This window comes from Salarias fasciatus, chromosome 6, assembly GCF_902148845.1.
Source record: "Salarias fasciatus chromosome 6, fSalaFa1.1, whole genome shotgun sequence".
Taxonomy (NCBI): Eukaryota; Metazoa; Chordata; class Actinopteri; order Blenniiformes; family Blenniidae; genus Salarias; species Salarias fasciatus.
In genome coordinates, this window is record NC_043750.1 from 41,073,127 (window position 1) to 41,096,325 (window position 23,199).

Below are 23,199 nucleotides of genomic sequence, written 5' to 3' on the forward strand. Positions count from 1 at the left end.
CCGACACGCCGCTCTGCTCAGACCGGCAGAGAGCGGCTCCGGTCAAAAACAGAGAGAAGACAATAAAAGTCAATCAAATAAATCCTCGAAATCCAGATAGCATGGCAGTCTATGTCCTGTAGAGGTCCTGGTCTGTACCTGGTACCCTGTTCTGTATGCTTCCCGGTCTTTACAGGGTACTCTGTGGTCTGCTCTGTGCCATGCTGGATACAGGATTTCCTCCGTTTTTGCAGGTGTTGAAGGTCATGCAGTCTCAGGGTTCTTCGCCGGTTCTGTGCTTTCCTGCAGACTGTGTTGGTGGTCCAGTCCAGGTCAACACAGCCCACCTTGATGACTGCAGGATCCGGTCCACCACATGATAAAGTCAACCACACGAGTCTCTGTGATCATGTATATGTAAAGTGGGTGTTCATTCACCTTTTTACATCTTTTTGTATTTCTGACCCCCACCCCCCCCAGAAAACCCCCCCGAAAAAAAACAACAAAACCCAAATAAGGCATCCCACCCCACACTGACTGGGGAACACAGCATAATAAAGACAGCGCGTATGAGAACGGATTTTTTTTTTATTTTGTGGTCAGGTTGATGACAGTACAGGTGGTTGATCTGTGGTTAAAAAGAAAAGTCCCGGAAAGTCCCTGGATCTTCAGCCCGGCTTGGTCTGGATCACCTGCAGACAGCGCTGCCTCGGCACCGCCTTGGCCCTCTGTGCTGCGTTCAGGGACGGCGCGCTCGGCAACGAGGGGCTGGAAAGGCCGAGCGCGGCGGGGAGTGGGGGGAAGGGAAGCCGCTGGGGCAACATCCCCGGGATGACGTGGGGCATCATGGGAGGTGGAGGTGAAAGCAGGGGTGGGTGCAGCAATGGGGGGCACATGGCGGGGGGGAAGGGGGGCATCACAGGGGCAGGAGGAGGCACTGATGGAGCACACGAGACAGCAAACGCAGATTCACAGGTTTCAACCACCTGAGACCCAGAGGCCAGTCGGTACTGACCCCCCTGGGTTCCAGGGTCTAGCTGGAACTGACCCTGCTGGGTTCCAGGGTCTAGCTGGAACTGACCCTGCTGGGTTCCAGGGTCTAGCTGGAACTGACCCCCCTGAGATCCAGGGTCCAGTCGGAACTGACCCCCCTGAGATCCAGGGTCTAGCTGGAACTGACCCCCCTGAGATCCAGGGTCCAGTCGGAACTGACCCCCCTGAGATCCAGGGTCTAGCTGGAACTGACCCCCCTGAGATCCAGGGTCCAGTTGGTACTGACCCTGCTGGGTTCCAGGGTCTAGCTGGAACTGACCCTGCTGGGTTCCAGGGTCCAGTCGGTACTGACCCTGCTGGGTTCCAGGGTCCAGTCGGTACTGACCCTCCTGGGTTGTAGAGTACTGGCGATACTGACCCTCCTGGGATCCGGAGTCCCGGTGGTACTGAACTTGCTGGGATCCGGAGTCCAGCCGGTACTGACCCCCTTGCGATCCAGAGTCCTGGTTGTACTCACCCTCCTGGGATCCAGAGTCTCGTAGGTACTGACGGTCCTGGGATCCAGAGTCCTGGTGGTACTGGCCGTCCTGGGACTGGGAGTGTCGGCGGTACTGAGCCTGCGGGGTGGGCTCCAGCTCGGGAGCGTCCGTCTGGGCGCTGTACTCTCGAGGTAACGGGGTGAAGCTGGATCTGCTTGACGAGGAGCCGCTCCGGCGTCGCGGAGAAGGGGGAGGCCTGGAGCCGCTCTCTCCGCCGACTCTGTGGACCGGGTCCCCGTCCTTCCTCCCATACAGCCGCTCCTGGATCCGATGGGACATCTGACCCAGCTCCTCGAAGCCCAGATCCAAGCCGATGGCCTGCAGAACATCCCGCATCTGCCTGCACTTCTTCTCGTCCTCAACGGTCAGGGCGGTCTTCGCTGGCGCCGCCGCCTCCTCCTCGGACTGAAGGCCCCTGGTCGGGCTGAGCGACCGGCGGCCGGGCGGCGTCCGGCTGTTTGCAGGACTGATGTGGCGAGGAGTCCGGGGCTGGTCCACGGCCCCGGACGGCTGATCGCAGGACGGCTGAGGAGCAGCGTCTGTGGTGCTCTGAGTCACGATCTTCTTGAGGGTTTCCATGTTCACGCCCTTGTTGAGCACGTCCAGGAAACGCTGGAAGCCCGTGGTCTGTTCCTTCACCGGAGCGTTGGCCTGCCGGGCGGTCACACCGCCCTCATGAGGCTGAGGGAACAAAAGCACAGAGTTCAGGACTTTAGATGGTGAATATCACCTGAAGGAAACAAACACCACTACAGCTACGGGGCTCCTGCTGCTACTCACTGCCAGGGTGCTTTCTTATCGGTCGGAGGTCGAAAACCTCTGTTCTGTAAGTTCCCTGGGAGCGATTTGGGTCCATGCCTCCGCTCACTGCTTTGGTCCAAATTCTACATTAAAGGTGGAATGGCTTTCCGGGTGCATCATGTCAACCACTGGCTCTTCGCCGTGCCTATCAGTCTGGTGAAGGCATTGAGCGTGCTGCACCTGGCTCGCTCAGCCGCCAATCACCCCGTGAGCTCTGCTTTCAAACATCCAGTGTTGTGCTGATTTCAGTGCTGTTCCACTGGAGGCCACACGGATGCATTTTGAGCATCGCAGCACACAAGATGTGCAGTGAGTCTATTTTCTCCACTTGCTGCAGCCAACGCGCAAGGAAGTGGAGGAAGATTGCTTTAAATACATACTTTAATGACCAAATAACAGCCTCAGGCCCTTGATCCACATCATTAACATAGAGACTACCGTTCAAAAAGTATGACACACCATTAAGCACAATTGATAAAAAGAAAATTCAAACAAAAAGGACCAGGACTACCAGAGAGAGAAGGACCAGGACTACCAGAGAGAGAAGGACCAGGACTACCAGAGAGAGAAGGACCAGGACTACCAGAGAGAGAAGGACCAGGACTACCAGAGAGAGAAAAACCAGGAATACCAGAGAGTGAAGGACCAGGACTACCAGAGAGAGAAGGACCAGGACTACCAGAGAGAGAAAAACCAGGAATACCAGAGAGTGAAGGACCAGGACTACCAGAGCGTTCACAGCCGTGCTCTCTGTGGTGGGGTCACGACACAGACTGGGCTGTAGTTATACTGTGTTATACTGTCCCGTGCCGTAGCAGTACATACTGCACAGTGGAAGCTCGGCTTGTGCGAGTCACAGACTGAATGCGACACCCTGTGGATGAAATGGGATCCCGGGCCCCACCCACCTCCCCATGCAGCCCCGGGTGCATCAATGGATTTTTTTTTTTTTTTTTTTTTTGCAGGTGCACCTCATTCCAAAAAGAGACATGCGTTAGCTCTTTTTCAATTCAGAGGGCAATGCTGGAAATAATTCATTCCAATGTCTTTTAGTTCTACAAAGAACTTGGAAACTGCACACTGACAGACCACCAGTCCGCAGAGACGTTTCACACAACACACCAGAAAGCACAAACCATGAAACAGAGGTGTGGCTGTACTCTGTTCCACCAACCTGTTCAGATGATCCGTTCTGCCAGAGCTGGCCTGCCGGGTGACGGTCCTGCTGATACGAGGGCGCAGCTGAGCTGTCAGAAGCTGTTCTGGATTTTACAGAAATCTGTTTGACGTGGATCAGAAAACGTTAAGCCACAGAAGAACCCCAAGAGACACGAGGCACGTGGGTGAGGACTGACCTTTGAGTAGCGCTCCTGCGATCGTGGCCTCTCCTGCGATCGAGCTCGTTCTCTGTGGCTCGGCGACGGCCGCCTGTAAGTTACCCCATCGTGTCGCGGCTGGTTTTCGAACTCCTGGAGTCGGTACCTGTGTCTGGAGTCTTGATGCGTCTCTCTGTATTTGAAATCTATCTTTTGAGGAGGAGCTTTCTTAAAGTCCCTGCCTAGCCTGTCTGCTGGCTGTCTGTACGTCGTCCTCTGTGGCTCACTCTGGTATCTGTGATGACTCTTCTCGTCATCTGGACATCGGGACATGTTCGTCTCGGAGGCGTCCCACACGGGTGAAGACACCGGTCTCCTCAGCGGACTCCTCCGGTCCCGGTCTCTGCTGTACGGCCTCTGTGGAGAGTCACTGCGTCTATCTGCGCCATATCTGTGGCAGGAGTCTTGCAGGAACCCTTTGTGAGGCTCACGTCGTTCCTCCCATCCGTCGTCACGTTGATCCCGATGCCTCCACCTCCTGTCGCCGTGCTCCGGCCGCCTCGAGTACATCCTCCTACAGCGCCTCCAACAGCTGGGCGGACCGGAGACACTGCAGCCAGGAGAGAGAGGAAGCTGGGAAAACCTCACAGGTGACAACTGCTAGAATAACATGCCTACTTCTCCCATTTTACAGGTACAATTATGAAGCTGAGATCAATGACACAGTGCATCCCTGATCGATTGATTCTTCTATTACCATTTATTTACTCCAGCAGTTTCACTTTTTCAGAACAAAAATCAAACGTAGTCTCAACGAAGGAAGTTCAAGCATTTACAGCAAAGCTCTGTAACCCTTTAAAAGAATCCCCATTCATCATAGTTTCCAACACTCTTCATTTCTACTGAACAGCATTATCAGATTATCACTTTATTTAACGTTTCCATTCAAACCACTTAGATTTACAGGTCAAACACTAACGGCGAAGGTTGTATTTTTCAATGATTAATAACTGATGCAGTGATGACCTTACAGACATCAGACTGAAACAAACTTGAAGTAATAAAAATATTGGTCAGAGCTTCTGATGAGAGAAACGAATGAATATATCTTATATACCATAGATATAATAAAATTAAATGAAAAATGGTGATTAAATCCACAGAAATGCGCTCTATCGGAGAATTAACGCTACAGTTTAATGGAAAGCTTTTTAATAAACTCTAAAATGAGCTTTGCTCTGATTAGATCCGATAGCTAGTCGGCTAGCTGTAATCTAAACGGGGAAATCACTCACAGTTTTATTCAAGGAACGACTCTTCCCTCCTAGAAATCCCTGGAAATGCACGAGTATCGCTGACTGTTCCACCGTTCTCATTGCACTGTTACACTAGTTGAGAGTGTTTAATCGCTTTTAACGAGCAGTTCGAAATGAGTTCAGCCACATTACCAGCACCGGACCGGTCCACTTTTCAAGGAGGGGGGGAGCAATCAGAGAAGAAACCAAAAGAAAACACTCAAAATGTGTTTCGCGATTCTGTTAAGTCAATTTCGAGCTATAATGTGAAAACAACAACAAGAAGCCCGATGCGGTCCCTCCCTGTGTTCTCCTCTGACCCCCTCCCTTGCTACGCTAACCCCCTGCTCCCGAGCTGCTTGGTTCCATCTTCCGCCCTCCCCTGGTCAGTAGGCTAAACCTACCGCCACCTCGTGGACGGAGTGTGAATGAACCAGTCTGCCCGGTCCAATATGGCGGCAACATGACCGTACCCACTGGTACCCACCGTACCGTAAAAACACAGATCTCTTACGGCAGACTCCACGACGTCCGCCGAGGTCGGCCATCTTAGTACGGTAAAGCTGTTAGAGAGTTTCTGTGGAAGGCAAAGTAAGGTTGGTGATCTGTGCAGACGTTTATACTGTTATTTCGCTGAAATTTTGACGTATTTACAAAAGGGTTGGTTTCTCAAACACTTGATTAATGTGGCTATAATCCTGGACGGCTGAACATGTTAAATTCGCACCCTTTCTCTTCAGGTTTGACCATTTTAGGCTAGTCTACATGTAGGCTGAAGAGGCACCAGCCTAGTCTAGCCTCGGCTACATGTAGGCAAATAGAGAGGCAGGATTGGTCTTCATTTTCAGCGTAGCTGTATTTATACATGTTTTAATCTTCCAGTTAGTTTGCTAAAACCGTACTATTATGACAACTACAGGAATCTGACTTGGTGAGGATGCCAGACTACTGTGTTGCGTATGGATGCTTCAATCTGCGGACCGTGGAGACACGAGCACGTGGGATCACCTTTCACCGGTCAGATATCAACAGTATTATTTTTCTACTGACTACTGGCACTCTGTAGTGTCACTGCTAATCTATGACTCTTGTCGGGTCAGTGAGGACTGTAGTTCGCTGTGTGTTTTTACTTCACTCAACAACATGACTCAGAGGAGGTGAGTGAACATCCAGCAGGACTGTAGCTCTCTCCATCCAGTTTGTCCGCCTCTGCCTATATAAGCCTGTTTGGAACCTGTCACTTCCTGTTGTGGTTGACCAGCCGGTGGGTCAGTCCATCCCTGATCTGGGCACATTTCTCAGGTTTCCCAAAGACGCAGCGAGGAGGCGGCAGTGGGAAGACACCCTGAGAAGGGACGGATTTTCTGCGTCTGCCAGGGCAGTGATCTGCAGTGAGCATTTCAGGGCCCAGGATTTCGACCGGCTGGGGCAGACTGTCCGCCTCAGAGACGGTGTTGTGCCGTCCATTTTTAATTTCCCTGCCCATCTTCAAAGGGTATGTAAATGACTGGCCACCAGTAATTTAAAGGTGTGTAAGACTGATATGTAAATGTTAATAAAGATGTGATCAAATATCACTGTTTCCCATTTTGTTTCTGCATATTCCCGTGTGTTGCTTATGTCAGCATTTTAGACACCAAATTATCTTCTGTTTATTACAGTCGGAGGTATCGACATCCACAGTGACATCCAGAAGAGCCGAAGACAACCTGTCGGATCCAGTGGAGCTGATGCCTGATGTGAGTGTTTGTCTGCACAACGTCACAAAAGCATCATATTGCTTGTTCTATTACATCCATTATCAAGGTGGAACCCAGAGGGCTGTTAGTATTTTAAGAGTCAAATATTATTTCAGATGTTACTCTGTGTACTAAGTCTGAAAACCAGTGGTCATCTCACATTGTCTGTATCTCATACACTGGAATAAACAGCAAACCCCCCATTCCCTCATCACTGGGATCAAGTAGGATCTGTTTTCTGTTGGAGAACCTAAAAGTCTCTTCAGGGTCACAGGATTGAGCAGGGTAGAAAAAGTGAAATATTAATTTCTGTAATATGTATATTTATAATTATTTTATATTTTTCCCAAACAGAGAACCTCTGAAAAGAAGAGAGGGAGGCACAAGAGGCCGCTCCAGCAGCAGCCCACGGAGCTCCAGCAGCAGCCCACAGAGCTCCAGCAGCAGCCCACGGAGCTCCAGCAGCAGCCCACGGAGCTCCAGCAGCAGCCCACGGAGCTCCAGCAGCAGCCCACAGAGCTCCAGCAGCAGCCCACAGAGCTCCAGCAGCAGCCCACTGACCACCTGTATGCGTTGCCTGCTTCCCTGAAGGCCGTGAAGGCTAAACTTCAAGAAACCTCAGCTAGACTGAGGAAAGTACAGCGGGAGAAGAGCAATGCTTTGAGGAGAGAAAGGAGGGTTAAGAACAACATGCAGGCTCTCATGGAGGAACTGAAGGAGAAGAATCTGATCAGTGTGAAGAGATGGAACAGAAGCTTCGGTGCTACTCAGGTAGAATGAAAATATTACATTGATTATTTTATCTATCGTTCACCTTCCAAGTTACTTCAAAGAGGAGATCTACAGAATCACTTTGGTCTTATTGAAGTTGGGATCTTCCGGTTCATCTCCCGTCGAGGCTGAATGAGACAGACACTGCTTCTGAGGCACTTGTGTTTCTGGTGGTTGGGCTTCAGGAAAGCTCCAATTGCTTATTATTTGATCAAGTCTCTCACACCAGACACACAGAGTGTTAGTGGAACATGCCCTAGAAGAGCTACATCATGGGCAGATCAGGGTGGTGTGCCTCACAATGGATCCAACATCAGCATGAGCACTGAGTCGGTACCCCTCTGAGGCCCTGAAGACCCACTGCCTACATCCAGTCAGCAGCGGCAGAGTTTTTGTCATGCTGGACGCCTGCCATATGCTGAAGCTGACACAGGTACATGCTCTTTATGATCCATTTACTCTGCTCACCTGTTCTGCTTTTTACACATTTTGTGTGTTTTTACGTCGTCGTTGGGACTACAGTTGATGTGTGACGTGAGAACGAAATGTAATTCTGCAGGCATGAAGTCCCATTCAAAGTGCATCTGGCCTCATCAGTGGGAATTACGTCGTTCAGCTGAACAATGTCCAGAAGGAAAGTGAACTTCATGCTGCCAGCCCAGTCACCGATAAGCATGTGAGCTCTGCTAATCAGAAGATGAAGGTATGTTTGCATTAGGATTAATTCATAAAGGGCTATAATAAAAATGGACTCTAGGACTTGGTTGTTGGGTCTTTTTTCTTTGTCCCCTTAATTTTTCTTTCTATACTTAAGGTCTCCCTGGCTGCTCAGACTCTGTGACTCTGTGGCTGTGGCAGTCCAGACTGAAGGACGTGGGCTGTGCAGAGTTTATCCAGGTACTTTCCTGGAAACTGCATTTTTATACAGTTGAAATGGCTAAATAAAACTGAAATGAACTGGTCGGAGGTAATGCAGTTTGGGATCTACATCACTGATCCAACTATAACACCCACCCTTCCTTTGTATTTGATCTGTCGGTCAGCTGCTGTGGAAGATAAATGTTGAGAGGAAGTTATAGTTGTGTTTTCAATGCTATAAATGAATTAGAATATGTGTTTATAGATAACAGACAGGCCGTTCGACATGTCAAACAGTCGCAGTCCAAGAGAATCAAAAATGGCAGAAATCCTCACCCCTGATAGTTACTGTTTGAAAACTGTGTTTTGTTTTAGAGGTGGCTGGAAGAACAACCCCAGTGCCCGCCGGTTCAAATCCAGATGTAGGGAGCTGATGGCCCGGTGTGGAGTTACACCACAGGATGGCACAGAGTCCCTAACAGCAAGCACGGAGGCCAGCCCGGCAGCTGTGGACATGTCCTCTGCAGCAGGAGAAGAACATCTTCCATCAGGAATATCATCCGGGCTGTGAAGACGCTGCCTGTGACGTCTGCCGCGCCGTGTGACGCTGCATCCGCCCCAAAAGACGGGAGCTAAAATAAAACTGTGCTGTTCAAAGGGCATTAGCCTTCCACCCATCCTGAAATGTGGCTATCCTGTGGTCGTCCATTATGTCAATAACTTTGTGTTATTAGTTTTATTGTGGAGAAGAAAATATTTTCTCTTGTTCCTGGTTTATTCCTGTTCTTGATACATCCTCAAGGGTGTTCTGGAGTTTTGTCTTGTCAGATGTGAGGGTCTAAGGCGGTGGTTGCTTAGTTTTGTCCCGTTACTGTGAACTGTTCATGTTAACATGTTTCTTCACCTTTTTGTCATCTGATGTCAACGTTGTCACTTAGTTCTGTCATTGATGAGCTGTTACGGACTGTTCATCATCTAGACACTGTGTGTTGGTCTGATATCAACATTCTCACACAGTTCTGTCTCTGATGTTCATGTGGACATTACACCGTGGTTCATTGTTTAATATCAAAGTCATCAAACTCTGAAATGTTACGAACCAATGGAACATTAAGCACTGAAGGCGGTTGCTGTTGTGACTCTGGGTTATATAAAAATTGATTGATCAAGAGATTCACTCAGTTGCCTTTTATTCGTTTACTTAATTATATTGTGACTGTAATTCTATTTGACTTGAGACTTTCTGAGCTGCTTTTATAAAATTTCTACAATGCCTAATTCAGTTTTTTTTTTCTTTCTCGTACCGAAGTCAACGTGAAGAACAAACATGCATCACCAGTCGAGATTAAAAAAACATTTGATGAATGAATTAAATCTAAAGGCAGTAAAAAAAAGAAAGCGGTGACAGTCACGTATTTCGGTGTTTTGTCATGCGCTATGCCACACACTGTATTTCTCACGCTGAAAAAAAAAATACCGGTAAATCTGTCAGGTGCAGCGCTGCTATGGAACTGGGAGGACTCAAACACGTCTGCAAGCCTCTCACTGACCTATCAATCAAAAAAGGAGGGGGGGGGGGCAATCATTCATCATCATCCATCATCCATTCAGCTCTGTGAAACTCCTGTGTATATTTTTTGTGTTTCTCACATTTTTCTATTGTATTGTACATATGTGTCTGTCTTAACTGTATATTTGAATTATATTTAATTTATATCTGTTACTGTATATCTTATTTAATTATATCTGTCTTAGATATGTATGTAAATTATTAATTTATATCTGTTATTTAATTATATCTGTCTTAAATTTCTATTTAAATTATATTTAATTATGTCAGTTAGCTTACATCTGTTATTTAATTACATCTGTCCTAAATTTATATTTGAATTATATTACATTTTTTTTTTATTTATGGTTGGGCTTTGTAAATTTCCCATTTCTATTTCTTTTCTCTGTGCTGCTGGAACACTGCATTTTCCTCCTGTGGGACAAATAAAGGACTTTCCATCAATTCAAATCAATCTAAACTATTCAAATGTCGCTGTGTGGTAACATGAGACAAGGCACCAGTCACATTTGATTTGTAACTGTAGATAGCATTTCTACATTTGATAATGAATAATGAAACACAATAGATGTGTGACCATAGATATCTGTTCTTCCATTTAAAAGCTGCCTTTGAATGATCAGGACTCTGGCTGGAGCTCTGTCACTTCACGTGACTCACTTTGCACCAATCAGGTTCCTTCTTTCTGTATGAAGACGTCATTTAGAACCTTCCTGACTGAGGAGTTTGCAACAATGTATCGTTTTGAATGACGTCATCATCTAACTTGACCGAGATATGCAAATGAACGTTACTAAGTGAGGAGTTGGCAACAGTGTGTCAGTTTTAAAGGTCTTGTTTTTTTCAAAACTCAATAAAGAGCATCATATTTAATTTAATAATTTAATGTAAATATTAACATTATTTCACAATATGTACTTTCATTTAAAGGTGCATTAAGGAGTTTTTCCAACTTTAAAAATACTTATTTTCCACCATAAATATGTTACACATATTAATGATGTGTACAATGTGCCCTGACATATTCATTGTAGTGCTGTCAGTTTTAATGGCATTGATCGCAATTTAATCGCATTGATCGCAATTAATCGTAATTAATTCATGGAGAATTGTCAACAATTAACTTTTTTAAAGTTGAGATTAATTGCAATGAAGAATCTAATCCTCATAAATCAGTCCCAATGTCAGGAAAAAACACTATTATCCTCTAGTTCTTTTCTTTGACCCAATTGGCAGACCTCAATGGATTAATCGCGATTAAAATTGACAGCACTAATTCATTGCAAGTACCGCTAACAGCGCTAAATTGTCACTTGAAAGTTGCAGTGCCAGTCCAGCACCAGCATTTTTTTGGGGAGAATTTGAGAGAATGTGACGTAATGCACGCTCCCGCTGACCTGATTTAGTTAGGTTTCGTTTTGTCCGCCATTACTCCGCCAGATGCTTAGTGAGCAACAACTGAGCAGGATCTTCCAGAAAGTAAGAAAAGACTGGCTTCTAGCACTGCCACAGCTCCACACAGACTCCACCAGGTAGAAGAAACTTACATTTTACTTGAGCGCTGCTAAAAGAGCGAAGACGGAGTCCCCCTCTTCCGTGCACGCGAGCCACAGGCACGAGTGTTTCACTAAGCTGCATTACGCCCAAGGCCTGCAGGGGCCGCTGTTTCGCATAACACGTGCAAACTCCTTAATGCGCCTTTAAATCATTTTGACATTGTAACATGTACAACACAACTCACCATTCAGTTCAATTCACAATCAATAAGGTTCCTTCTTTCTTTGCTCAAACTTCCTGTCAGCTCAGGTGGACTTCGCAGGAGGAAAAACCAGGCTGAAGCAGTGAATTACTGTTCCATAGCAGCAGCACCAGACAAATTTACTGCTGTTTTTTTTTCAGCGTGAGAAATACAATGTGTGGCATGAGTGTGTGGCAAAAGACCGAAATGTGTGACTGTCATGCTCAGTGCATGAGACTTGAGGCATGAGGCCGACTTGGCTACAAGCCGACTTAGCTTGGGGCCGAGTGGCTATCTCAATGCAAGCCGGGTAGTAGTGGGGCCCCATTAGGTAGGTTCCGACGTGTCATTGTAATGTATCCGGGAGGGGGGGGTTTCAAGTTGTGTCGCTGATATCCGCCGTCTGTCGGGGCCTCCTGCCAGCAACTAACCGGTGAGTACTCGAAGAAGGGCTCCATGCGGGGGATTTTCGACACGCTGTGGTTGCAGCGTCAAGTGTAGCGCCTTTAATTTGTCATTGACATTGACTGATGTCAGCCGTCCCTCGGGGCCCCCTCCAGCTCGGGCCCCCCGTAGCGACGCCTCTGACCACTGAATGGGAGCTGCAGGTTGTTTCATCTGCTTCATAGCTTGAAAGTTTAATACACAATACAATAAATACGGTAATAGTGTTGCACCGATACCGATACCAGTATCGCAGTGGCCCTGATACCGCACTGAAACGCTGGTACCGGTATCAGAAGTGCTAACAAATAACACACCGATGCCATTTACTGTTTTCGGACAGACAACTCATCTTCCTTTCATGCGGACTGCTGATGCGGCTCCTTTTAATGCTGCAGTGTGTGCGTGTGTGTGTGTGTGTGTGTGTGTGTGTGTGTGTGTGTGTGTGTGTGTGTGTGTGTGTGTACACCACTCAGACACACTCAGATCAGCCTATGCACATTCTTTATTGGACCTTTTCCTACAAACACAAGGTGACTGATTCCTCTGCAGCGTGTTGGACTGGGAGCACAGTGCAGCGTCGCTTGGCTCTACACAGGCGTCTGTGTGTGTGTGTGTGTGTGTGTGTTCTACGTCGTGCACACTCACTAATGAGGTGCAGCCATTGCTCTCTGGGTGATTACTGATGAGGAAAACGCTCCCATCTCGTCTGGACGTTCAGTCTGTGTTATGATGGAGGAGAGGCGGAGGACATCCGCCCGCTGTCCCGGGTTTCTCCGCCGCTCTGAGAGTACTGGAGCTGTCCACCGGGCGGTGCTGCAACAGAGCACAAGAGAACAGCACTGTGAGATGGGATGAAGCCTGGGGGAACAGCATCGGGGGAAATCCTGGTTTCTCCACTATTCTGGGACACATCAGTGGAAAGAGGATTTCTCTGTTGGAGCAACTCCCTGGTCGGCTTTTACACTTTTAAACTAAAGGAGAAAATGCACTTGTGCAATGAGCTGCAGAACTGAAAATGGCAAATCAATTCACTCTTATCCTGTGAAAGATTCAAGTCTGAAGAGACACTGTGGAGATTTAACCCCTGATGAACTGAACCCATCCTGAGCAGTGTGTCAAGAAGCAAACCCAGCTGGACCCAGTCCCAAACCCAGTCCTTCTCACAGTCAGACAGCACAAACCCTGTCTTCCCGGAGGACCTTACAGGGAGTGCAGAGCACTTCCATGTTGGAAGAGAAATGTTTGGTTCTGGAGTTAAATCATATCAACAGATGTGCTGTCCAGCTGTGAGATACCTGCTTTTGCTTTAAAAAGAGAAAGGATGAGTGTAAAGAAGGAAATGAAACAGAGTGGTGCATGCTGGAGAAGATACGGCTTTTCACATAAAGACACAAACTTCTGCAACCGTTCATCATCTGTAAAACATCTGTCCATCACAGGACGCACAGACAGAAAGACAACCACACACTCACTTCAGAGTCATGTTGGACTGTGGGAGGACAGAAGGGAGAACATGCAAACTCCATAGAAAAATCCAGGAAAAAAAAAAAAAACCTCTCGCAGAGAGCTTCATGAAGCCCGTTAAGCGAGCGTCCTGCTCCCAGACTGGAACCAGGTCTCCACCAGCAGCCGCTACCGGCGCTCGGGCCGTCTGGTGTGGAGTTTGCATCTTCTCTGATTGCAGTAATGGGTTCTCCGGCCCTGCTCTGGTGTCTCCCCACAGTCCAGACACATGGAGGTGAGCTGGTGACAGGGACGGCTCCCCTGCTTCCCCTCACGGAGCTTGAACGGCGTCCCACCTCCTCACTGGTAGAACTTGATCTCTGCGTCCACGCAGTCGAAGAACAGGTCGCCCAGGTCGTCTGGCGGGACGTCTCCGCTGAGCAGGGCCGAGATCTCGCTCAGACACTGGGACTCCAGATCCCTCAGCAGCTCGTAGAGGGCCGAACCTTCGTCCTGACACACACAGAGACACGGCCGGGAGGTCAGAACCACACACTCCTGGGTATTAATGGACGTAAAGAGCAGAGGACAAACTGTGTGTCCAGCATGGCTTCAGATGATTGCACAGCAGTGAAGCTGAGAGACTGAAGAAGCTTCCAGAAGCAGAAGAAGCAGCACTGAGCAGAACGCTTCAAGACGTTCAGTCACCTCAGAGAATCCAGAACCGGAAGCTGAAGTCTGCGTAAACGTATGAAGACGGTAAACACCGGACGCTGCCGCCTGCTCGTCACCTCACACTCTTCCTCGTCTTGGTGAAGTCTGTCCAGAACGTCTAACTTCCACCCAGACCACACGTCTGCTCTCGCTGCAGTAATCCCTCAGCGTGACGCTTCGCTGCAGTCCATGTTTGGAAGCTGATTCAGTCAAATGAGACGGAGAACTCAAACCTTTGCATCTATTCTCGTAATAAACCATGTGATTATTTTCATAACAAGTGATTATGTGACTGTTCTTTATTTTTTTAGAAAGCTGCACGAACCTCGCACGACTTCCAGCCACAAACAAACACTTTCCTCAAGGTTCCAGGCAGAAACCGAGACGCAGTGACCAGAGTCTGAACTGTCTGAAAGCTTCTCAGTGTTTAGCTGAGCGGTTCCCTCCTTCTCGTCCTCCCCTTCAGGATCCTCGTCTTTCCACCTCCCCAACCTCAGACTGGAGCCTGTCACTGTGATGGTGACTCCTGTCAACCACCACACGGCGACTGAGGCAAAGCCGATCAGTCTGGAGTTTTTCTTTCAGACAAAGTTTGACGTTTCTGCCGAAAACGACGCAGTTTTCATGTTGTTCCACCAGAGCAAAACCCTCTAATCATTAACAACGGAGAGCACGGACATTCTTATGGACACAACACCAAGGTTCATTGTTATTACGGTGACTGTCAAACTCTAAAACTACCAGGACCAGGAGAAAATGGACCAGGACCAGGACCAGGAGCAGACTCTGTTTCCATGGAGACGGAGTTGGACCGTTGTCAAAAAGTCGTGTTTTCAGTGGCTCTGAGCGCCGTTGTTGTGTAAACAGACTCCCAAAACGCCACGACAGTCTTGCGTTTCCTCTTGAAGTGGTCTCGGCGTGAAGGGGGCCTCAGGTCTCTGTCTGCCCTTGGAGCCCCTCCAGGTCCAGCTGGGATGTGGTCGACCCGGTTTAACCGTCACGGCAGAACCAGAAGCCTGAAAGTGTCTCATTTCACATGGAATCCTCCTGAAAACGCCTTTAACACACTTTTGAGCATAATCGTCTCTCATGTTGAACCTAAAAACTGTAATGTTCTCGGGACTGGTCCGTCGAATGAGTCTGCATCTGACCCCGCCTCCTTCAGGCTCTGAACGCAGCTCTGGACACGGTCTGAAGAAGGAAACCTGCTGTTTGGCTCTCACTGTGTTTATGTCTCGCCTGAACGCTGTGTGTGTGTGTGTGTGTGTGTGTGTGTGTGTGTGTGTGTGTGTGTGTGTGTGTGTGTGTGTGTGTGTGTGTGTGTGTGGCCCACCAGCTTGCTGTCCGTGCTCTCCAGCGCCTCCTGGTGGGCCCTGTACAGCGGGTGTCTCCGGTCCACGCGGCTCTGGAAGCGCGGCTGCTTCCTGACCGGGTCGTCGGCGCCGAAGCTCGGCGAGAGGACGGCGGGGACGGCGCTGCAGCAGTCCGAGAAGATGAAGGGCTTGAAGATGGACCTGCGGGCGGACAAGGAGGTGGAGACAGAGAGAGAGAGAGAGAGAGCGAAGGAGGGGACGCTCGCACGTCACGGCCGGAGGACGGGGACTCGGGAACAGAGGGAAGACGCCGTCTGACCTGGACGGGTCTGGCGTGGCGGTGAAGAAGTGGACGCAGGGCAGGCTGCCGTCTCTGGGCAGGATGGACACCATGCTGCCGGTGGTGCGGAAGCCCCCGGAGTCCATGCAGATGCCGCTGGGTTTGTCCCTCAGGATGGACATCATCACCTCGGCAGTGACGGCGCCTGCGCCCAGCGGACAGGTTAGACCGCCGTCCTCACCGGGCGGGACATGCGAGGGACGTGGACCCACCGTTGTGGTGCCGCAGCAGCTCCGTGCCCCCCCGGTAGCGCTGCTTGGCCAGCTCCATCCGGGCCGGGGGGTTCTCTGGGCCGAAGACCTGAGAGAAGTCGAAGTCCGCCTGTCCGTCCCACCAGCCCTGAGCCCGGGCCACGCTGCGCAGCTCCGGGTGCTCGGCGCTCGTCTCCGTCCCGATGGTCAGCTGGTTGGAGATGTTCTTCACGCCCTCTGAAGGGAGCCACAGCGTCAGTCCCAGACCCCAGTCCCAGACCTCAGTCCCAGACCTCAGTCCCAGACCCCAGTCCCAGACCTCAGCCCCAGACCCCAGTCCCAGACCCCAGTCCCAGACCTCAGCCCCCAGTCCCAGACCTCAGTCCCAGACCCCAGTCCCAGACCTCAGCCCCAGACCTCAGCCCCAGACCTCAGTCCCAGACCCCAGTCCCAGACCCCAGTCCCAGACCCCAGTCCCAGACCTCAGCCCCAGACCTCAGTCCCAGACCTCAGCCCCAGACCTCAGCCCCAGACCTCAGTCCCAGACCTCAGCCCCAGACCTCAGTCCCAGACCTCAGCCCCAGACCTCAGTCCCAGACCTCAGCCCCAGACCTCAGCCCCAGACCTCAGTCCCAGACCCCAGTCCCAGACCCCAGTCCCAGACCTCAGCCCCCAGTCCCAGACCTCATTCCCAGACTTCAGTCCCAGACCCCAGTCCCAGACCTCAGTCCCAGACCCCAGTCCCAGACCCCAGTCCCAGACCTCAGCCCCCAGTCCCAGACCTCAGTCCCAGACCCCAGTCCCAGACCTCAGCCCCAGACCTCAGCCCCAGACCTCAGTCCCAGACCCCAGTCCCAGACCCCAGTCCCAGACCCCAGTCCCAGACCTCAGCCCCAGACCTCAGCCCCAGACCTCAGCCCCAGACCTCAGTCCCAGACCTCAGCCCCAGACCTCAGTCCCAGACCTCAGCCCCAGACCTCAGTCCCAGACCTCAGCCCCAGACCTCAGCCCCAGACCTCAGTCCCAGACCCCAGTCCCAGACCCCAGTCCCAGACCTCAGCCCCCAGTCCCAGACCTCATTCCCAGACTTCAGTCCCAGACCCCAGTCCCAGACCTCAGTCCCAGACCTCATTCCCAGACTTCAGTCCCAGACCCCAGTCCCAGACCTCAGTCCCAGACCTCAGTCCCAGACCCCAGTCCCAGACCTCAGCCCCAGACCTCAGCCCCAGACCTCAGTCCCAGACCCCAGTCCCAGACCCCAGTCCCAGACCCCAGTCCCAGACCTCAGCCCCCAGTCCCAGACCCCAGTCCCAGACCTCAGCCCCCAGTCCCAGACCCCAGTCCCAGACCTCAGCCCCCAGCCCCAGACCTCAGCCCCCAGCCCCCGACCTCAGTCCCAGACCCCAGTCCCAGACCCCAGTCCCAGACCCTAGTCCCAGACCTCAGTCCCAGACCCCAGACCCAGCCCCCAGTCCCAGACCCCAGTCCCAGACCTCAGCCCCCAGTCCCAGACCCCAGCCCCAGACCTCAGTCCCAGACCTCAGCCCCCAGTCCCAGACCTCAGCCCCAGACCTCAGCCCCAGACCCCAGCCCCAGACCCCAGTCCCAGACCCTAGTCCCAGACCTCAGTCCCAGACCCCAGTCTCAGACCCCAGTCCCAGACCCCAGTCCCAGACCTCAGCCCCCAGTCCCAGACCCCAGTCCCAGACCTCAGCCCCCAGTCCCAGACCTCAGTCCCAGACCCCAGTCCCAGACCCCAGTCCCAGACCTCAGCCCCCAGTCCCAGACCCCAGTCCCAGACCTCAGCCCCCAGTCCCAGACCTCAGTCCCAGACCCCAGCCCGAGGATGGGACTCTGGAGAGACACTGCCTCCCTCAGGCCAGGGACACCTTCAGCTCTGAAGAGTCCTCCCCCCTCCTCATCCCTGTCCTCTCCATCACCTCCACCCTTTGCCTGGTGTTTCCATGTGGAGTTTGCATGTTCTCTCTGCAGGTGTCTGCACTGGTTTTCCTCCTGCAGGTCAAACACAAGCTTTCTGACTGTAAATGGGCTGTCTGGACTGGTGTGTGTGTGTGTGTGTGTGTGTGTGTGTGTGTGTGTGTGTGGCACTCTGCACTTGGCTCCACACCCACCAGCCAGTGCAGAAGACGGACGTGTGTGTGCAGACCGAGCTGGACTCCAGTCGACTGTCTCCTTCGTGCACTCTGCGCCCGTCTCTGTCCCGAGGACATAAAGCACCGGCGCTCAGGTTGGACGTGCGGCTCGACCGGTTTGCCGGCAGTGCACGTGGAGTTCAGAAAACATTTAAAAAGGACTTCAGCAGCACACCCCGCTCCTCCGCGGTCTCTCAGCATTCAGAGGAATCGGTGCATGGATGCTGTTTACACTGCTGGAGGAACGACTTGTTCCAGTTCAGACGTTTACAAATCCTCAAAGCTTCATGTTGAGTCCAGCAGGTGGCGCAGTGGTTTGCACTTCCTTCTCAATTTTGGGGGCTTTTCTGAGCAGTGTGTGTGTCTACAGTGTGTGTGGGAGGAAGACCTCATGCACACAGAGAGAACATGCAAGCTCCACACAGAAAGGCCCCTGCAGGGATTTCTGAGGCCTCCGGGACGAGACGGCGCCCGACGTACCGGAGACGCTCTGAGCCGCCCACAGCCGGCCGGCGGTCTCCAGCACCCAGGCCTCGCTGCGGTCGGCCAGCAGGAAGGTGTTGTGGTAGCTGAAGGGCTCCGGGTCCTCCCGGCACTGCCCGCCCTGGCCGTGCTGCTCAAGCAGGCCCGTGATCACCGCCAGCGCCGCCCGGGCGCTGTCCCCACGCTCCAGACCCAACCTGGGGGGCAAACACAGGCCGGGTCAGGGCGGTGCCGGGTGGAGGGCGGGTTCCACCCCCCTCTGGTGCACACGGTTCTCCCTCTTCTGAATCCTCCTGTAATCTCAGGTAGATGCTTCTTCTAGATCAGGGTTCTGCAACCTTCATGACCAGAACAGCCATTTCAGTGACTTTCCACTAAGTCCAGCCGTTCTGGAGCCTTAAACGACCTTTAACCTTTAAAACGAGGCGAACGCAGCTCAGGAGGCTTCACAAACAAAACCTGCATCTCATGATGCATTCATGAAGTTTAAACTCCAGTTCAGAACGGAACACTTTGTTACATTGAACCTGTGTTGTACCTGATTTTAACAGTTTTGATCTTTTCAAGCATTTTTTTTTGACAGATTTTTAGCTGTTTTTGCCAATTTACCTCTGTTTGAACAGTTGTGTATGCTTTCTTCTGCCATATTTCATTTTCGGTAACACTTTATTTGAAGCACCCAGTATAACACATTATAGCACTGAACAACTGTAGTTATAAACACTCAAAAATGATCACAATGCTTTATAACCCACGATACAGCATAGGGTTAGGGTTAGGGTTAGGTCCTGATGTTATAAAGCATGTTGATCATTTGAGTGTTTATAAGTATAGTTACACAGTGCTATAATGTACTTATACTGTGTTATACCGGGGGCTTCAAGTAAAGTGTTACTTCATTTTCTTATGTTAGAAATTGGAGACATTTCACTTTTTTCTAAGTAGTTCTATAATTATTTTTATCATTTCTTCTGGTTTTTGCCATTTTCCCCAGTTTTACTTGAACCTTTCATGAGTCCCTTCTGGACACACAGGAAGTCAAAACATTCACACACACACACAGTTTCAGTTGGTGATTCTGTGATTTAGTGCCCCTCATTTCAGTAATGACTTGTTTAATCACTTCACCAGCAGACTGGGACAGAATAAGTGAAATAAACGTGATCAAAATGGAATTAAACCTCTCCAGAGTTCGCGTCAACACTCAGGCCATGAGCCATGAACAGTTTTCGGTCACTTCTGGCTGGATGCTGGACCGAGTGACGAACGGATCTGACACGATCCCCAGACACACACGCCATGCAGACTGCGAGGCTCTCACCGGACCAGGTCCATGCCCAGCAGGGCCTCGCCGGGGACCACCGGCTCCCGGGTCCACACCGCCTCGTTCCCGATGCAGACCCCGCACTCGTTGGCCCCCATCTCAGCCCCCCACATCCAGGCAGGTTTACTGAGCACCACGGCGTGGGTCTGCTCCACCTGAGGGATCCGGATGAAGGTGCACTGCAGGAGGTGGAGAGAAGGGGGGATCAGAACGAGTGGAGTCAACCTGTCTGACAGAGGAGGAGGAGGTCACTCCAAAACACCTCTAAAGACACACCAAAAAAACACTCTCAAAACACCCAAATCTCACCTAGAACACCTGTCAGAACACTACAAACAACACCCCAAAACACCTCCAATAACACTCCCAAAACACCCCAAACGACACTCTCAAAATAGCCCCAGACGTCTGTAACAGCACCCTCAAAACACCTCCAACAACACTCCCAAAACATCACACACAACACTCCCAAAACACCTCCAAGAGTATGCCTAAAACATCCCAAAGAGCACCCCACACAACACACTCAAAACACTCCCATAACAACTGAAAGATCACTCCCAAAACACCCCAAACAACACTCTCAAAATAGCCCCAAATACCTGTGACAACACCCGACACAACACATCCAAACACTTCCTAAACACACCCAGGAACACTCCCAATACACCCAACACAACACCCCCAAAAGACCCCACACTACACTCTCAAAACACACCCCACATCACACATCCAGATACTCCCAAAACAACTGTGAGAACACTCCTACAACACCGAACACAACACCCCCAAAAGACCCCACACAACACTCCTAAAACGCCTCTAAGAACACTTCCAAAACACTCTTCCTGTCATTGAATTTGTTACAGATGTAAAGGACACAAACCAGGATTTTAAATAAGTTTCAACAGAAAACGTAGAGCTGGAACAAGAAGACTCCTGTTATTTTTCTGTCTATAGATCTTGAGATCTGTAAACTATAATAGATGTGAAAAAAACACCAGGAGATCCAGATTTAACCACAAATGATCACTTTGAAAGAGACAAATCACACAATCTGCGTTCTCCGGTCTTTGTAAAGCTCTGCTCTGATTGTCTTTACTCCTCAGTGAGTGTGTGAGGTGAGAGGAGGGATGTGGCCGTCACCAGATTAGGAAAAGGAAGTGAACCTCAAACCTGGAGACTTCCTGCAACACTTCCAGGGTATTCCCGCATGTTGTTCCCTCTAAAGAAATCTCAAATAAGGTTATATTTCCTATCTGACCATGAGAGGTCAACTCGACTCGTCATGTCTGGATCCATCCTGACGCAACAGTAGGTGGTACCGGGAGGCCTCCTGGGGGCCCTGGTGGAGGCCTGGGGGCCCTGGTGGGGGCCTGGGGGCCCTGGTGGAGGCCTGGGGGCCCTGGTAGGGGCCTGGGGGCCCTGGTGGAGGCCTGGGGGCCCTGGTAGGGGCCTGGGGGCCCTGGTGGAGGCCTGGGGGCCCTGGTCGGGGCGTGGGGGCCATGGTGGTGTCCCATCTACTGAGCATGTGCACAACAACAGTTTACTGAGCCAGGGAGTGCATGACTCGGAGCAGGACCAGGATGGGGACCAGGACCAGTGTTTTTGACTCTATGTGATGATGGATTCAGTGTTTTCCCCAAAAATTCCACCTTGGAAATCACTTTCAAAAGTTTTGTTCTCAGTAGCTCCGAGCTTCGGTGTCCTGTAAGCGGACAACAAAATGTCTGGGTTTTCACTTGAAACTGTTGCGGTGTAAAACGGCCATGAATGGAGGACAAGCTGACTCTGTGGCAGATGAGGCGTCACATGCAGGCACGTCGCATAGAGAAAGAAATCAACTGATCATCAGTCAATGGAAGCAGGACCAATAAAACAACTGACTTCTGTCTTCACAGTTTTAGAGAAACAGGGCTTCAGCTTCATTGGTGCCTCCTGTGGCACTTCCTCCCTCTAGCTCTGAAACAATCTCATTTTGAAGGCAAGTCTTGAAATCTCATGAGTGTTACTGACTGAGAGAAGCGAAACAGTCAATATTTCACCTTTCTGTTGTTTGTCGGTAATCAGTAACAGACAGGAATGTTTTGGCATGAAGCTGGAGATGCTCCACGGGTCTGATTGTTGGGTGAGTTTCTCTGAAAGTGAGAAGTGGGAAAGGGAACTAGAGTTCTGTTTGAGTAAATCCACTTCGAACTGGAGTGAAAGGGGGGAGACCTGATCACGTGTTTTGACCCCCAATAGGATTTTTCAGATGTGAGCATAGACCGATACTGATTCTTTACTGATCCGATATGTGCATTGTGTTTAATGTACTGAGAATACAGGATAAACAAAAAAGTTAGATTTTGAAAATGTACTTTTAAATTTCCGTAAGTCTGCAACTGAGATTGAATTAGAAAAACTCTTCACTTCCATCAGAGTCAGTTCCTGTACCTGATAACACAGGTCTGGACTACACACACTGATATTTCAGCCAGTGGACTGCTCATGCTGCTTATCATGCTGTTGCTATTCATCCATTTCTGGAAGGTCACAAACAGGGTTATTGGACGGTAGCTGTAGAGGGAGATTTGGGGGTGGGTGATGGGCGGGGTGTGAAGCTGGTGGGTGATTCCAGGGGGGCCGTGGCGTTGGGTGGACTTTACCTCCAGTGTGGAGCCTGCAGGGTGGCTCGCAGCGGGGAAGTGGGCCACCTCCTGCACCTCGTCCCGGGGCCGGTCCGAGTTCTTCCCAAAGATGACGTGGTCGTCTCGAGAGCCGGGGGGCAAAGAGACAAAACAGTCACATGACATGGGAGCCTCCGCCATCCTGCAACACAGCAACGAAGGAGACACGTCATTCTCACGGGCACAGGCGGGCTTCATCCAGGTGTGGACACTGAGTCCTCCAGCAATGACACTCTTATAGCACCTCGTCTCTCAGGGTTAATTCCTTCACTGATTCACACCCAAGATCAATGCCTTGCCCAAGGACACTTTGACAGCTTCCCCACTTCAACACCGATAAAGGCGAGTGTTTTCCATAAACAGTCCACAAAAGGCAGATTACATACTGAACTCTGACTTAAAGCACAGCTGCAGCTCTCATACAAGAAGACTGAAGGTCAGGATGCTAACTCTAAACTCACATGAAGACTGAAGGTCAGGGTGTTAACTCTAAACTCACATGAAGACTGAAGGTCAGGATGTT

At 50.6% G+C, this 23,199-nt stretch overlaps 2 protein-coding genes and 1 long non-coding RNA gene across 4 annotated transcripts; 1 reads left to right on the forward strand and 2 right to left on the reverse strand.

The window, feature by feature from the left end:
- Positions 1-563: 563 nt before the first annotated feature.
- Positions 564-5,262, reverse strand: LOC115390307 (uncharacterized). Of its 2 annotated transcripts, XM_030094113.1 has the most exons (5): positions 4,924-5,262; positions 3,668-4,238; positions 3,487-3,591; positions 1,358-2,192; positions 564-1,324 (listed from the first exon to the last, which is right to left on the reverse strand). In XM_030094113.1, the coding sequence occupies exons 2-5, from the start codon at positions 4,196-4,198 to the stop codon at positions 648-650; spliced, it is 2,148 nt and encodes a 715-aa protein (XP_029949973.1). In that variant the 5' UTR covers positions 4,199-4,238; positions 4,924-5,262; the 3' UTR covers positions 564-647. The 2 variants fall into 2 exon arrangements, with proteins under 2 accessions (XP_029949973.1, XP_029949972.1); XM_030094112.1 differs by having other exon boundaries at positions 564-2,192.
- Positions 5,263-7,459: 2,197 nt separating this feature from the next.
- Positions 7,460-9,910, forward strand: LOC115390518 (uncharacterized). The gene is made up of 4 exons (XR_003931686.1): positions 7,460-7,866; positions 7,993-8,136; positions 8,248-8,330; positions 8,667-9,910. It is a non-coding gene; the product is annotated as an uncharacterized LOC115390518 (long non-coding RNA).
- Positions 9,911-12,722: 2,812 nt separating this feature from the next.
- scrn2 (secernin 2) lies at positions 12,723-22,817 on the reverse strand. The gene is made up of 8 exons (XM_030094373.1): positions 22,656-22,817; positions 20,005-20,186; positions 18,681-18,880; positions 16,069-16,284; positions 15,836-16,001; positions 15,537-15,717; positions 13,846-14,002; positions 12,723-12,859 (listed from the first exon to the last, which is right to left on the reverse strand). The coding sequence occupies exons 1-7, from the start codon at positions 22,815-22,817 to the stop codon at positions 13,850-13,852; spliced, it is 1,260 nt and encodes a 419-aa protein (XP_029950233.1). The 3' UTR covers positions 12,723-12,859; positions 13,846-13,849.
- Between the last annotated feature and the right edge of the window lie 382 nt (positions 22,818-23,199).

Excerpts from the sequence above, each read along its gene's own strand:
- scrn2 (XM_030094373.1), bottom strand. The coding sequence starts at position 22,817 with ATGGCGGAGGCTCCCATGTCATGTGACTGTTTTGTCTCTTTGCCCCCC. Across the intron at positions 20,187-22,655 it reads CTGCAGGCTCCACACTGGAG|TGCACCTTCATCCGGATCCC; the intron begins GTAAAGTCCACC and ends CACCTCCTGCAG. Across the intron at positions 14,003-15,536 it reads AGAGCACGGACAGCAAGCTG|GACGAAGGTTCGGCCCTCTA; the intron begins GTGGGCCACACA and ends TGTGTGTGTCAG.
- LOC115390307 (XM_030094112.1), bottom strand. The coding sequence starts at position 4,198 with ATGTACTCGAGGCGGCCGGAGCACGGCGACAGGAGGTGGAGGCATCGG. Across the intron at positions 3,592-3,667 it reads CGCAGGAGCGCTACTCAAAG|ATTTCTGTAAAATCCAGAAC; the intron begins GTCAGTCCTCAC and ends CACGTCAAACAG. Across the intron at positions 2,193-3,486 it reads AGAACGGATCATCTGAACAG|CCTCATGAGGGCGGTGTGAC; the intron begins GTTGGTGGAACA and ends TTGTTCCCTCAG.